Below are 14,298 nucleotides of genomic sequence, written 5' to 3'. Positions count from 1 at the left end.
TACATTGTGAGCAATTTATAAATCACTCGGTATCTTCCCAGCAAAGCTTGCCTTCTGTTTTTAAAATGTACCCGTTCGTATCCAACAAAGGGTTTCAGTGCAATAAGAATTAAGGTGTGTCTCTTAGCTTTTACCTGCAAGCAATAATGATGTTGTCAAGCGTTTCAGGCGAGACCAGCCCAGGATTTTGGGGTGGGGAAAGACACTCTGTTATACAGCATCTTCAGTGCTTCCCTCAGAGGGAGGCAGAGACACCTTGAAGGGCTGAGTATAAGGACATCTACCGAGTGTCTTTTTAAATAGACACCAGAGTTGGGGGGGGGAGGGGAAAAGGAACAGGCTTGTAACCATAACTCAGTTGGACTTGTATCCGAGAAGGCAGATGCCATGGATTGGCTCCCTCACCGAACAGCTGCTTTTCTGTTCCTTTTATCGGTAAGTCAGATTTTAAAACAATATTTGTAAACTCTGTGATTATGCCAGTTGAATCTTCCTCAGCATAGCATTACATTTTACAGTGTAAACTACCCCCCCGAAAAAATCTTGTGAAATTTAGCATAAAGTTGTGCTTATTTTAAGCTGCACTTCTGAAGGTTCTATACAAATAATTTAGTTTTTCATTAAATGCTGACAAACGTTTCTTTTGATTATGACTTTCTGTACTCTGTTGATGTTCAATATGTAACTTTCTATGTTTAATGCATGGCTTTTCAGGTGAATGTTGTCTGTGCCTACTATTTAAGGAGTGACTGTTATTAATAGAAATCTTATCATTATAAAAATCCTAATAACTTGACTGGATATTATTTGGTTCTGTCTTTATTTTTTTATCAATTGTCTTTGGGTTTTTTTATCAATTGAGGGAATATGAAGAGTAAATCTCTTTTTTTAAACTGATTAGTAAGAGCGCTTCAGAGCTGACCAATTCCTACTGCTATATTTAAGAGAAAAATATGAAATTTAGTGCAGACCTTAGCTGAGCAAAAATCAAGACTTGGCTTATTATTTCACATTACAAAGAATTCCTGTCTTGTAGTGAATTAATGTCTGAGCCTCCACGTGCTGAGCAAGTGAATGCATGATGAAAGTGTCGCTGTAAAAGGAAAGTTGTGGCTATAGTCAAGTGGCGTAGTTGTACAATGTGTTCATCAAGGTACGGAAATTATCCAGAAAGTACTTAAAAGAATTATGGAGGCCCTTCTTCTCCTGCAATCCGATTTTTGTGTGGATTATTTTTACTCATCTGTGCTGCTTTTCTAAAATTATGTAGAGGTTTAAGGCCCTGAAGATTGAAAAGAGTAGGATTTCTACTACAGTTACGTCCTTCTATGGTTTTCGTTTTACACAATGTATTAGTAAGTGTAAATGTTTGTAAACTCCTTGTTACTGGTCCCTCTAGAAATGTTATAGTCAGGGAAAAAGTGTTTGTTGTTATAGAATACAAAATCCTAAAACTTACTTTGAAAAGATAATCCATTAATTTTAGGTGGCAGCTCTGCAGTCAGTAAAGTAGAACTAACCAACACAGGGCAGCTGCCAGGCAAACAGTAACAAAACTTGGCAAAAGCAAGCTATGGTTCGGATGAGTTTCTGCCTGTTTAACGCAGAGCAGAGGTCTCTGAGATTGGCAAGTTGCACATCACACTAACACTTCTGGATTTTCATGTAGCATTAGTGACTATTCAGTTTAGTCAGTTACCTGGTGAGGTAACTGATGTGTTGAAGTTCAAAAAAACGTTGACTGCTCTGTATCTAAGATCTGTCCATTCAAAAGCGATTTTACTGCTTTACTTCTCTCGGCAGCTCTGGAGCCATTTTCATTCTTTCAGTATATTATCATTACAATTGTGACTGATGAAGGATATGTGTTGGGTCAGGAAAAAGGAGCAATTGTGAAAACTGCCATTATGTTTTGATGATTATCAAATTTTGAACTTTTACTGCCTAGAGGAAACAATTGTTGTTCTTATTATGCGTGGCCTGTACAGCTTAATAGCATCTTTCAGCGCTTTATAGAAAGCTGATGGACAAACTGTAGGGATTAAATAAATTATAAATTATGTATCCAATTTTAGTGTATTCTGAGAAACAGTCTGGGTTTTCAGCTTGATTAATCTTCCATGAAAATCACCTGTCTGAATGGTGTGTCTGGTTAGTATATTGTTAATAAGTTGTATCAAATAAAATTGCTGTGGAGTTATACATATTTTAGTACACTACTATACTTTCAAAAAAAGAAAACTTACCAGCCCTGAAATTAATAATTTTCTATATGCATTTCACCATTGGTGGGACTGATTCTGCAACCCTTGCTCACGTGACTTCAAAGGCGTTTTTCTCATGAGTAAGGGAGTTATGTTTGTGATACTTGCACAGACATGTTTTATGGAAATAACCTGTTTGATCAGGTATGACTCTTCTCCTGCCAGCAATCATGTGACAGCTAATAATTTTAAATTCACCACATCTCTTACATGCACTGTTGTCTGGCTACATTTTCCCACGTGTTATCTATGCTTTTTTTTTTTTTCCCCCCAGTTGTCAGGCTATGGTTACACCTCCTACTCATAACTTGGTTGCACATAAAAATATTAAGGGGCCAAATCCTCTCCTTGCATATGCATACAAAACATCTGCAAGGATGTAGCCAGGAACCTGCAAGCTCTTCTGCCAAAGAATGTTGTAGAAATAGGAACTAAAGCAATTCCAAATCCAGGAATTATCACCTAAGATTAGGTTTTTAAGTCTGCAGTTTTACATTCCTAAGCAAAAAATGGCCCCTAAGCAAACATGCATTTGCAGCTAGAGCACTCTAAACTATATTAGAATTCAGGTTTTATTGAGGAGATTTACTGAGGAGACTTAGCGTGACTAATTTGAAAAACTCAAATTTGAATGATAATGGCATACACTCTGTATTGAAATTACTTTTCTGTTCATTTTTCTAATGGTTAAGCTCAGTTATTGTATGGAAATTCATTATATCTGTATGACTCAGCAGAACAGAAACAATCTCAGTGGAAGCTTTCCCAAAGTGGTCAGTTCTTTGAATAAACATATTTTAAGATAAATAAACTTTGGAATATATTCTTCTACTGACATAAGCATTGTCATACTTCTGCTGAAATAGCAATGGATTCTCCCTCCTGGGTGCAATACAAAATATTGATGTCAGTATATTCCTAACACAGGAAGCAATAGAAACGTCTGACTTCCACAGAATTAGAAAACAAAATGCCAGAAAAATCATCCTGAAACACTTCCCCTTTAAATTGGAAGAAGCACATTCATTAGTGACCTACAAAAATGAAAAGTATAGACAAAAACATATTCATGTTTCGATTTAAAAGTGATCAAATGGCTTCTTTTTAAAATATGACGTTGTGTCTTATGTTTCAATTCTGCTTCTTATTATTTCATATGCACTGATTTATCATTTTTTAAAGAGATACAGAATGAATAAAGGGAAGGGTTCGTTATTTCAACCCTTTGCTAGTCAGAGCTTTGGCTGAGTAAGAAAGACATAGAAGTCCCAAAACGCTGACACAACCAGAGCTACCATGGCACCCTGATGACTAATATAATATGTGTGAGTTCTCAGCACTCCTCCCATCCAGGCCAATAACAATACCGCTGTTGACTTCAAAGAGAGAGAAGCAGATCCAATATGAATAATGCTGGGAAGATGTTAAAGGCGTGTTCAGTCATTTAGGTTTGAGTAGGTGGAGGAGGGAGGATTCCATAATTGCGTATAATATTGCTTGGCAGTCAATTAATGATTAGTTAATTCTTGTTTGTAAATTGCTTTGAAGGTGCAAAGAACTATACACATCCTATGGGCCTAATTCTGTTCCCAGTTACATCAGAATAAATCCAGAATAACTCCAGTGTGACTCTAAGGTGTCATTTTGGACACAAAGTTCAGGCTCTGTATCATTACAATAAAAGACAAGCTTTCAGAAGGCCACTGTGCAGACGACAGTCACCATAAACATATTGCCTGCCTGCGCCTCTCCCAACTCAAACCAGAAACAGCTTGTGCAATGAGCCCCTAGCTTCTCTGCAGTTTCCATTTTTTCACAATCTCTCGGAGACTAACTGGACAGCAAATCTTGATATCATTCTGATCAGCTTGCCTACCCCAAGGTCCTCAGGATGCATCCCACACATTCCAGTGGCTCCTATTGCTTTAATTATCGTTAATCACCGAATCTATGGAAAGTACTGTACTTGGATACTAGTTTAGAGGGGAAACTTGTTCACTACCTAGAAGCATGCTGGAGTTAGCTGCTAGGAGACAGTATTTCTTTGCTGGAAATAGCACTAGAAAAAAAGGGTTTGCGTCACAGAGAGATACTAGAAATAGACAACTGGGGTGGGGGGAGCCTTCTAACTGCTGGTGGTATTGGAGAACCGGAAAACATTAGTTGGGGAGGCAGAGGAACCTCCATCCCTGGATCAAGTTGGATAGACGTCACTCCAGAATTGTTGAGGTTTAACTGGTGAACTAGGCAATTTTGTCTGGTGTCTGCCTGCCCTCCTTCCTGTAACATGGCAGTAACTGAGAGAGACATACCAAACACAGGCATCAAGTTCGTCGGATCAGCCTTTTCAAATATGACAAATGGTACTAAGGACTCTGGATTCAAAACCATCAAGACTTCTTTCAAGATCTTCCATTAGCAACAAGTAGCAGAATGGGATTTTCCTTAGTTAGCATGGGACAAGTGTGGAAATATGGGGCCTAAATTTACAATCCCCAGCATTGCTGATGAACAAATTCCTGACATTCCCATTACTGGTTCTCAAAAACAAAGGATAAAACTCCAGTGTAAAATGTATATTCTTTACTGCTTGAAACCAGAACTCCCTATAGCCTGAAATCAAATCTTTTCTGAATATTCATGTCCTTAAAGAACAGAATTCTTTACAGGCACAATTCTTATAGCAGAGATGCTCAACACAGTTTTTCAGTTAGGCCTGCTGAGTATGAGAGGGATGTGGCTGGATGTGAGATATTAGTTTCACTGTTAAATAACAGAATAGGCCACAGGATGCAGACAGTAGACAAGATTCACTAACATTGCACTGGGAGGTGTGTACCCATACTTTTCTGGGTCAAGACAATTGCTTGCATGCCAGAAGGGATTTCAACCTAAGGGTGGAGAGGATTTCACTGTACTCGCCCAAGGAGGCTCTGCTCTGCCTGGTCAGAGACGTTGAATCAGTGCTATTTCTGGTGGACTTCATCACTCAGGTTCTCTGGTGAGGGTGTAATCTGCCATTTCTACTCTCCCATGTTTCCCCAAGGTCCAAGGGGGATTATAAAAGGACAGGCCTGAGCTCCCACTGGGGTGAAAAAAACCCCGCAGTTTAAATGGAGTCTGATCTTGTCCCTTCTCTGAGATGAGTAATGGCTGCACATGAATTTGAACCCCATTCTGCAGCTGAAGATTTAAATAGTCACCAGGACATAAACTCAGATTAAAAGATGTATTGATGCTTTTAGCACAACATGAATATAGTGTAATGATTTTCCTGCAGAGTACTTTTCTTAACCATTTTTGTCAATAGCTTGCTCAAAGAACCAAGAAAAAAAAATCCTTACTCCATGAATAGTCCAACAAATTTCAATGTATATGCACACCGAATGGGCAAATCCACAGTCTAAATTCCCTCATTCAGAAGCAGATTAGGGCAGCCATTATGTGCCGAGGTCTCAGGGAATGTTCTGGGCAAGATCAGATCATTGGAGACATTGCTTTGTAAATGACAGATGGTGAACCTCTTAAGGCATATAGGTAAATGGGGAAAAGGGGGAAGAGACAGGAAGGAGGGTGAAGCTGCTGTTCATTAATCTGTTGCATGTAAAATGTTGTTTTAACATGAAGTAAGTGGAAAAAAGTCTCTGCCCATCTTCCAGCCTTGACAGAACAATGCAATAAATTTGAAGTGAGGAAAGTCCCATGAGGTAAAGCTACCATAGAGAAAAAGATTGTCACAGATTTTATCCAAGTATAACTGACATAAAACCCACCAGATAAAACATGTCAGACAAAAAAAAAAAAGCTATTGAATAGTACTGGGAAACGATAAGGAAAGTGGAAAATTGATAACTACAGCTGTTAACCACAACTGGTGAGAAAAGAGAACCTGCAGCACTTTTTGAGTCACCTGGATATTTTATTTCTCCCAATGATGAATGAAGCAAGCATCCAGTCCTGTAAATCCCATATTCTTCACCCTTTATTGTCTGAAAAGAGCAGAGGCAGGTCCTAAACCCAAAAGAGATGCTCTGAAGAGGTACATTCACCAAGTGAACTTCATTTTCACACCTTATTTAGGTACAAGGTTAATTAAACTGTGCCTTCTTTTAAATTATGCTAATGAAGAAATTGAGGATTCTCTATTATTTTAATTTTAATTTTAAAGTAATTACATATTGCATCTGATCCTGCCACCTTTATTTACTGAAGACTTTGGCCACATAGTTAGACCTCAAATCAAAGCCCACTGCACTCCAGGGAAATCTGCCTGATGACTGCAGTTGGCTTTCCGTCTTACATTGAATCTCTTCTTACACTGAATCTCTTCAACCTCAGTGGGAAGCTTAAGAAAACATTTTTGTTCTTTTTGGTTAAACTACATAGGTACTCCAGGTCTACTGTGGACTTTCTAAATAAGAAAAAATAAAGCATAAAGAATACATTCTTTAGAATAAATAAATACTCTTTTTCTAGTTTCCTAGACACATGTTTAGTAACAACTCTTGCAACCACTTCCCTCTTCAGCTGAGGTGTTGCAACCTAAAAACCTGTGTGAAAGCTGTATTTTGATGTAGGTATAACTTGAAATTTGCTATGGCACATCCTTTCAAACTCAAAGTTCTGCCTTGAAAGACACAATTAATTCTGAAGGTGCTAACGTCGAGGAATTCAAGTGATGGATATAGAAAAAAATGAATTGCATAAAGTCATTTATGGAAATCCTGTAGCTACTGCCTAGATAGGCTCTTGCAATAGACTTGAGAAAAAGTACTGCTCCAGTCCTGCAGTATAGCTATGTACGGCAGTTGGGTTTTGCTTACTGCATTTTGCCCTGCATTTTTATATGCCAATCTTTGTATTGTTCTTGCAGGTACTCTTGGATTTCAGCACAGGATTTCATGTAAAGGTAATATATATTTCTTTAGAAACTGATTTACCGATCAAATGAAATGTAAACAATGCAAAAATGAAATGGAAAATACTGAACTAAGACATTTCTGAACATGAAGATTGAAAACATATTTAAATATTAAACAGTTGCAGGTAATAACCTGCTCACCCTCTCAAGAGAAGTTCTCCTGAACCTAAATGAGTAGCTCTTACACAGGAATAATTTTAAAGTAAACATGTACAGTCTTAAAGTTTGGGACTTGCAGACATATAAAAAAGCACATGATCTATAAAATTTTTTTCTTATTGTTGGCAATTCTAAATGTCTGTATTAATTTTAAATGGATTGAGGTTACTGGTCATATGATACTGGAACTCTCTGTCAAAGGTAAAAGAATGGGATGAAAATGGAATGGCAAGATGGAAAACCTTCAGAAGACAAAAACGTGAATGGATCAAATTTGCTGCAGCTTGTAGAGAAGGAGAAGATAATTCTAAGAGGAATCCAATTGCCAAAGTAAGTAGAAAGAAAAACAAAAGTGTTCACTGACAAGGAAGTTTTTCTAAAGACAGGCTGATAAAAGCAGAGAGGTTTAAAAGTATATTTGTTTAGAGTAGTCAAAGCAAGGAATGTAGAATAAAAGAAAGATGATGCAATATTTCCAGCTCTGCTGAGACAGTCTCATAAGGTGAACCCGTGTGGCTGCTGAGGAGTGACCAAAGGTTTCCTAGAACATTGCCATCGGTCTATTTCCCGGACAGCTCCAACTATAGTCTCTTCGTGTGCAGCATCTGTGTGCTAGATCGCGGTATTTTTCTTTTCTCTCTCACCCTGAGAAACCCCTGAGCAGAAGTTCAAGGATAGTGCATGACTTCTGTGGGCAACAGAGCAAAGAAAATGTCTTCCTATCCTCTCACCATGACCGTACCCTTACTGAGGTCCAGCCACAGTGTGATACTCTTAGAAGTTTCTCTCTCCACTTCCCTGCCAGAAGATTTAAGAGAAATAGAAAGCCTGTCCAGCACTTAAGGGGAGGTGGATCTCTAGGCTGACAAAATGTAGAAAAGTCTTCCATTGGTTCTGTCAATTGAACCTTGTGATACGCCATTGAGAAACTGAAATTATATAGAATTTTTTACAGGAACTAATAATAGGAAAAAAAGCCCTGCAGGTGTCCTCAGTAAACTGGCATAAATAATTACTACCTATTCTTGTAGATCCGATCAGATTGTGAAGAAAAGCATCCAATCACATACAGCATCTCTGGAGTCGGAATTGATCGTGCCCCCTATGGAATATTTGTTGTTAACCCAAGAACAGGAGAAATTAATATAACATCAATAGTGGATAGGGAAGTAACCCCAGTATTTGTTGTAAGTACTCCCCTTTTTCTTTTACCTCTATAATGATGGAACCAGGGTGGGGCAGGGAGAGCAGAAGGAGACGAATTAATTTGTTTCAGATTGTTACCTTGCTTACTTCACTTTTGGTTTTAAAATGAGTAAATCTCTTTATCTAGATACGTTGCTTTGCTAAACACTCAGTGACGGGTATAGATTTGGAACCACCCCTTGAACTTCGAGTCAGAGTTCTGGATATAAATGATAACCCTCCTATATTTGCACAAACTGTATTTACAGGATCTATTGAAGAAAGCAGTATGGACAGTAAGTAACTATGTTATGCCTATTATAGTAGAGTTAGTGAAGCTCCCTGAATACAGTTAATATAAACCTGGGGTGCTCATTCTACTTTTTCTTAGGTAATGACATATATTGGCCAGGGCTACGGCAGAGGAAGGAGCGGCAGATGCTTCTCCAAGTGCTATTCAAGCCAGGGCCCAAGCTCATTGCCTAAAATTAAGCAGCCGTGTTTCCTTCTCCCTTTCCTCCCACACATGAACGCTGAATGTTCCAGTTTCTAACCATACCATCATGCAAATTCTTTCAGATGTGAAAATTTAAAATACATCAGCTCATTCCTTCTCATTAAAAAACATTAACATTACACCTACACTTATTTCCTTTGAGGGTATATAAAATACGTTTTTTCCCATTTTGTCTATTTCAAATATTTGTATTTGTAGCCTGTGTATTGCAGTTGCAGTAGAATATTACTAAATAAACCCTTACTTAAACCACTAAAATGGTTCTTTTTACTAAAAGTACAGCAATCAACATTAGAGATGCAAATAGCACTGAGGCGATGGTGCATAATGCTTATTTTCTACTTTCTAGAAATTCTCATTTAAAACTGTGGAGATTTTTTACATGAATATCTACAAGCTCAGTACTTACTCTTTTTACGTAGTCCCTATGGTGACTTAAAGAAGTTCAGTGAAAATCTGTATTACTCCATCTGACCTTAATTTTTAATGCATTTTAAAGTCATTAACATTCAGCCAGAATCAGTACTACAAAATTAAACTTTTGTTTTTCTTTGTAAATATCAATGAATAGATAGCATTCTATCATTTTTATACACCAAGATTTAACATTGTCTTGATGAGTTGTTTGCAGGAACAAAACAGATTTTCTGATTTGCTTTTTTAATTATTATTTTTTTTATTTTTAGACACACTGGTGATGAAAATAATTGCATCAGATGCAGATGAACCTAATCATTTGAATTCTAAAATTGCCTTCAAGATAGAGAGTCAGGAACCTTCAGGTCCACCCATGTTCATTATGAATAAATATACTGGAGAACTCCATCTTGCAAATTATCTTGACAGAGAGGTAACATTTCCCTTTCCAAAGTTAAATAACGTGATGTTGTGGTGTATATGTGTTATGAGAGTGGGGGGGGGAAGAGAAAGGTTGTGGTTTTTGCAAAAATTAAGGGAGAAATGCATTTTTTCTATATGTTACAATAAAATGCCTAAGGCAAATTCCTACATTAGGAAATAGTAGCAAGACGTGAGTATTTATAACATTTAAGACGTACAGGTGGTCCTTCTAACATGCTCATTTCTCTTTCTGTGACAGCAACATAGTAGCTACACTCTTGTTGTGAAGGCATCAGACCGGGATGGAGCTGCAGATGGAATATCATCCCTTTGTAGCTGTAACGTTAAAGTTATTGATGTCAATGACAACTTCCCAACTCTTGCTCAGAGCTCTGTAAGTTTTTAATACCAAAAGTGACATCACTGTTTTAAAACCCTGTTGAAAAACCCAGTTGATAAGAGAGCCCTTACTAACCGGTAGAGCACTTTCACGTTTGAATGCTCCACTGGATTAACAGGGTTGTCTCCTTGAAGCGTGCTCAAAATCCAATCCGTCACTTGCACACCAATTCTGATAACATACACGTAGACTATTTTTGTACTCAGATAAGTCAATCCTGACACTGACTTCTCTGTATCCAGAGAAATCCAGTCATTCAGGTGTCCAGACCCATGCAATATGGCCAGATTACGTAGATTAACCCAATCTTTGTATGATCTTTTCTTATAGAAAGCACAAATCCATTTCCTCTAAACTGCCTCTGCAAACACTTGAGGTGATACAGCTCTTCAGATCTGCAACCAGAATCACAATTTACCCAGAACACATGATTTTTATTAAGTTGGCATGGACTGTGGGCAGGACGTCCTTCAAAAGAATCTCTGCAGTCAGCTGTGTTTTCCTCACATTATATATTTTAGTGTTTGCTAACAGATATTTATCTGTCATTCCAGTTTTCAGCAAGTATTTCAGAAAATTCACTCAGTTCAGATCTGCTACGGATACAAGCTCTGGATGCTGATGAAGAGTTTACAGACAATTGGTTAGCAGAGTTTTTCTTTCTATCCGGTAATGAAGATAACTGGTTTGAAATCGTTACAGATAGAGCTACAAATCAAGGAATCCTTAGAGTAATTAAGGTATGGATAAATATTGTGATTCAACTGTTGAAATAATAATCTTAAAATAGTTTTAATTAACTGTTAACAAAATTAAACAAACAGTAAAAACACTGCCACTCAACCATTTAAAATAGAATATATTTAAATAAAGTTAAAGGAACTTTTATTTATTATCTAGTTCTCTGTGGTTTATCTTTTAGGAACTGAATTATGAATATCTCCAAACTCACTCACTGATTATTGGTGTCAGGAACGTAGCTGCCTTCCACCACTCTGTTGCGCGTGACTTCCAAATGTCTGGAACACCCCTCACAATAGAAGTGAAAAACGTGATTGAACCACCAAGATTTCATCCATCCTCAGTTGTGTTTTCTGTATCAGAAAGCACAAGAGTGAATTATGTTGTGGGAACATACACAGCCATCGATGAGGACACAGGAGCTATTGCATCAAATGTTGTGTAAGCTCTGCTCTGCTTAACTCCCTGGATGGAATAATTCTTTTAATTGAGATTTCAATGGGATGAAGAATAGGTATTTTGAAGGGTGCTTTAAAAAACAACTTAAAAAATGTTAATAGATTAGCAATAGAATAATAGCAATAGAACAGTATATTCTTCAGCCCATTTTTATGCTATGATTGCTTTTGTTTCCTGACCTACTTTCCTTAGGCTTGTGCACAAGACAAAGAAAATATCATTTTTCTAACATGCTGTAACTTAAATAAATGAGAACAGGTTTTTTTTCTAACCCAACCTAAGAATATTTTTTCTTGAAATGTTTGCTACAAATAGGGAATTTGTTAGCATCTCTAAAAAAGCAAGCAGAAAACCTCAGTAATGGGCAATATTATACAATCAGAATAGAACAGGTCACTACCAGCTCATTCTATAATTTAAAAAAAAAAAATTTTACATTTATTTCTACTGAAATTAATGACAATTAATGGGACCATAATTTGCTTTTTAATGTATGTAAAAATAAATACATGCAATTTACAAAGGTTTGAAAAGTTTTCATAAAACAGAGAAATATGTTAGCAAATACAGCTGTAGAATGTTATAGAAAGAGCTGTGGATTTAACTACTGATATCACAAGGGTTCTAGTAAAGGTTTACAGGGTCCAGAAAGATTTTACTTTTAGACTATGATACCACTTTCAAAATATAATGGACTTCTACGCATTTACTTTATTCCTAATTATTTTTCTGGTCTACATCTTTTGAAGTCTACAGGAATTTTGCTTGAACAAGGTGAAATGCAACAGGACCTACAGCAGCCTAAAGAAAAATATTCCAAAGTGACAAATATTGTTTGCAAAATAAATATGCAATATATATATTCATAACATAAAGTATTTTTACTTCACCAAATACAGATATAGTATAGGACGTGATCCAGCTGCCTGGTTCAGAATCAATCAAAACACTGGTGAAATCACACTGAACAAAGTTATTGACCGGGAATCAATCTATGTAATCAATGGGCAGTATAGAGCAGAGGTTCTGGCTATCACCAGAGGTAAGAAAAGAGATTAAGTTTTCTGAAACAAAACTCTCTTTGTTCCAGATTTCTCTCCTTTTTTTTCCTCTTTCTAGTTTTCCCACTTGAACTGCATTATTTATAGTATCAATATTCTCTCCTGACCACAAATATCTTCTTTTTACAGGGGTTACTCGATATACTGCTACTGGCACCATTGTGCTTTCAATACAAGACATCAATGACAACTGCCCAACTATTAATACTGAATTAAGGAAAGTATGTATGCATTCCCCATCAGTGATTATCACAGCAAAGGATAGGGATGGTGACCCATATGGTCCCCCCTTTACATTCAGCATACATGGTGAACCTCAAACTACATGGATTATCAGATCAATAAATGGTAAATTAACCTACATTTTATAACAGAATAAACCACAGTAATAAGCTCTTATCTAAGATAGCAGATTAGGATAACCTTTTAATAACAAAACAGTTATTAGAATCTATTCTAATCTCACTTAAATGTGATTTTATGCTCATGAATCCAAGAAGTTGCTCTGGATTTGCACATATATATATATAGCTATATAAATCATATCAGAAATAGAAACAGAATCATTACGTGTTTTATCTAGTTATCATCTTTTAAAGGAAACTACAAATATACTGATAAAAACAGAGCAGCAAAACTGTACTTTACTTGAGTATAGCTATGATAAGCACCTCTATTGGTCTAAACCTGATGAGGTAATTCAAAAGGAGTAATTTGATACCTTTTTATTTCTATATTATCTAAAAAATTCTAAGCGTATGACAAAACTCTCAAATTTATTTATTAGATTATAAAGTTATTAGTTGGCAGAGCTTTACTTTTATGAGAGGCATATGAAAATGGCAAATAAAGATTACAGCTTTTGCAATTTATTGTACAAATTGTACTTACTCGTATTTCTAAGAAAAACATTTTAGTCAGTGCCCAGTGGAGCTTTTCCAGTTTCCTCCAGTAAGACATGACAAACTAATGAATTAATCAAATCTCATACATTACTAAATGACAGAATTTGCATAACTTACTATATGCATAGAAGACTATATTAAATGGTAAATATCACAATTATAACTACTCTTGTGTCTCCTATTTGTCCTAAACAGATGAAAATGTGTAACTTTAAATATTTTAAAACTACTGAAAAAAACGTTTGAAAAACACATGTAAATTCCTTGTGAGAGAAACAAAAACCTTATAAAATTGCAATTTTTATGTTCACAATTGTGCAAATAAAAATCAGGAAAAGCAGCAGTAGATATAAAAAAGTGCATTTGCCCCTTTTATATTTCTCGGGTTAAAAAGTGATGACTAGATTGATCTGGCTCAGGTTTTCCAAAAGAAAAAACTAGCATAGATGAATATCATAAGTTTCAGCTTTGAATAAGTACTGTAGACGCATAACTAACTGAAGATCTTAGAATGGGAACACTTAGTCTTCTTTCTGTTCTATGAACATTACTCACAAACATTATAGATTTGTACAGTATTTCTAGTAAATACTATAATCTAAATATTTTTCTCTTTTTTTTCCCCCGAAGCTTCCTCTGCAGAACTAGTGAGTCAGAACATTGACTTTTACATCTATAGGATCTATGTCAGTGTACGAGATAACCAAGGCCGACGCTGCCTTAAACCACATATAATTCCTGTGCAAGCTTGTCAGTGTGATAGTCGTAATTACTGCACCCGTGAGGCCACGGAAATAATTATCATTGGTGGCGGTGGCAGTGGCGGCGGCGGTGGTGGTGGCGGTG

At 36.5% G+C, this 14,298-nt stretch overlaps 1 protein-coding gene across 1 annotated transcript in view; it reads left to right on the top strand.

The window, feature by feature from the left end:
• The first annotated feature begins 387 nt into the window (after positions 1-387).
• The window catches only part of LOC103923154 (desmoglein-4-like), a 21,083-nt gene continuing 7,172 nt past the window's right edge, over positions 388-14,298 (top strand). Inside the window, exons 1-12 of the mRNA XM_009331433.1 lie at positions 388-435; positions 7,138-7,173; positions 7,546-7,674; positions 8,376-8,531; positions 8,678-8,825; positions 9,733-9,896; positions 10,146-10,280; positions 10,841-11,026; positions 11,209-11,468; positions 12,386-12,528; positions 12,677-12,895; positions 14,083-14,295. Of these exons, the coding sequence (XP_009329708.1) occupies positions 388-435; positions 7,138-7,173; positions 7,546-7,674; positions 8,376-8,531; positions 8,678-8,825; positions 9,733-9,896; positions 10,146-10,280; positions 10,841-11,026; positions 11,209-11,468; positions 12,386-12,528; positions 12,677-12,895; positions 14,083-14,295 (1,837 nt within the window). The remainder of the gene's footprint in view (positions 436-7,137; positions 7,174-7,545; positions 7,675-8,375; positions 8,532-8,677; positions 8,826-9,732; positions 9,897-10,145; positions 10,281-10,840; positions 11,027-11,208; positions 11,469-12,385; positions 12,529-12,676; positions 12,896-14,082; positions 14,296-14,298) is intronic.

This window comes from Pygoscelis adeliae, unplaced genomic scaffold, assembly GCF_000699105.1.
Source record: "Pygoscelis adeliae isolate BGI_AS28 unplaced genomic scaffold, ASM69910v1 Scaffold108, whole genome shotgun sequence".
NCBI classification, from domain to species: domain Eukaryota; kingdom Metazoa; phylum Chordata; class Aves; order Sphenisciformes; family Spheniscidae; genus Pygoscelis; species Pygoscelis adeliae.
This window is presented reverse-complemented; position numbering and strand designations above follow the sequence as displayed.